Genomic DNA, 555 nt, shown 5'->3' on the forward strand with positions numbered 1-555 from the left:
GCACGGTGCAGACCACAGAGCCCCAAACTCACCGTCCCGGAGATGGCCCCGGATGCGAAGCTGATCATGAACGTGGCCTCATCCAGCCGAGCTTGCCCGCAGAGCCATTCCCTCACCAGCTCATAATTAAACCAGTAGAGAGCTGGGAGGAGATGAGAAACATCAGTGCTACGATGAGGCACCCTGGACACACCAACCTCCCCCCCCCTAGGGCTGCCCTGCCTTGTGCTCGTTCCCCCATCTCCCAGTGCCACCACTCACCCCATCCCCACACAGCCATACCTGAGAAGGGGACGTCTCGCAGCACGGTGGGTCCCCAGCCCCTCCAGAGGGACAGCCAGCCGTCCTGAGCCACTGCTGACTGGATGCAGACACCCAGCTCCCGGTAGCTGAGCTGCCGGGACTGCATCTTGGTGCGGATGAGCTCCAAGGGGCTAATGACCGTCACAGCGCCCACTGCAATGGAGGGGACATCAGGCATCAGTCCACTCCGGCAGCCGTCCTGGCGCCATCAGAGCACCGTGCCAGGAGAACCAGGCGCTGAATGCGGGCAAC

General features: G+C 62.9%; 1 protein-coding gene across 1 annotated transcript in view; it reads right to left on the bottom strand.

The window, feature by feature from the left end:
• SLC25A39 (solute carrier family 25, member 39) overlaps positions 1-555 on the bottom strand; it is a 2,058-nt gene that overhangs the window by 584 nt on the left and 919 nt on the right. Inside the window, exons 5-6 of the mRNA XM_009572235.1 lie at positions 283-456; positions 3-142 (exon numbers count right to left, since the gene is read on the bottom strand). Of these exons, the coding sequence (XP_009570530.1) occupies positions 3-142; positions 283-456 (314 nt within the window). The remainder of the gene's footprint in view (positions 1-2; positions 143-282; positions 457-555) is intronic.

The sequence above is a fragment of the Fulmarus glacialis genome, unplaced genomic scaffold (genome assembly GCF_000690835.1).
Source record: "Fulmarus glacialis isolate BGI_N327 unplaced genomic scaffold, ASM69083v1 scaffold36302, whole genome shotgun sequence".
In the NCBI taxonomy this organism is placed as follows: domain Eukaryota; kingdom Metazoa; phylum Chordata; class Aves; order Procellariiformes; family Procellariidae; genus Fulmarus; species Fulmarus glacialis.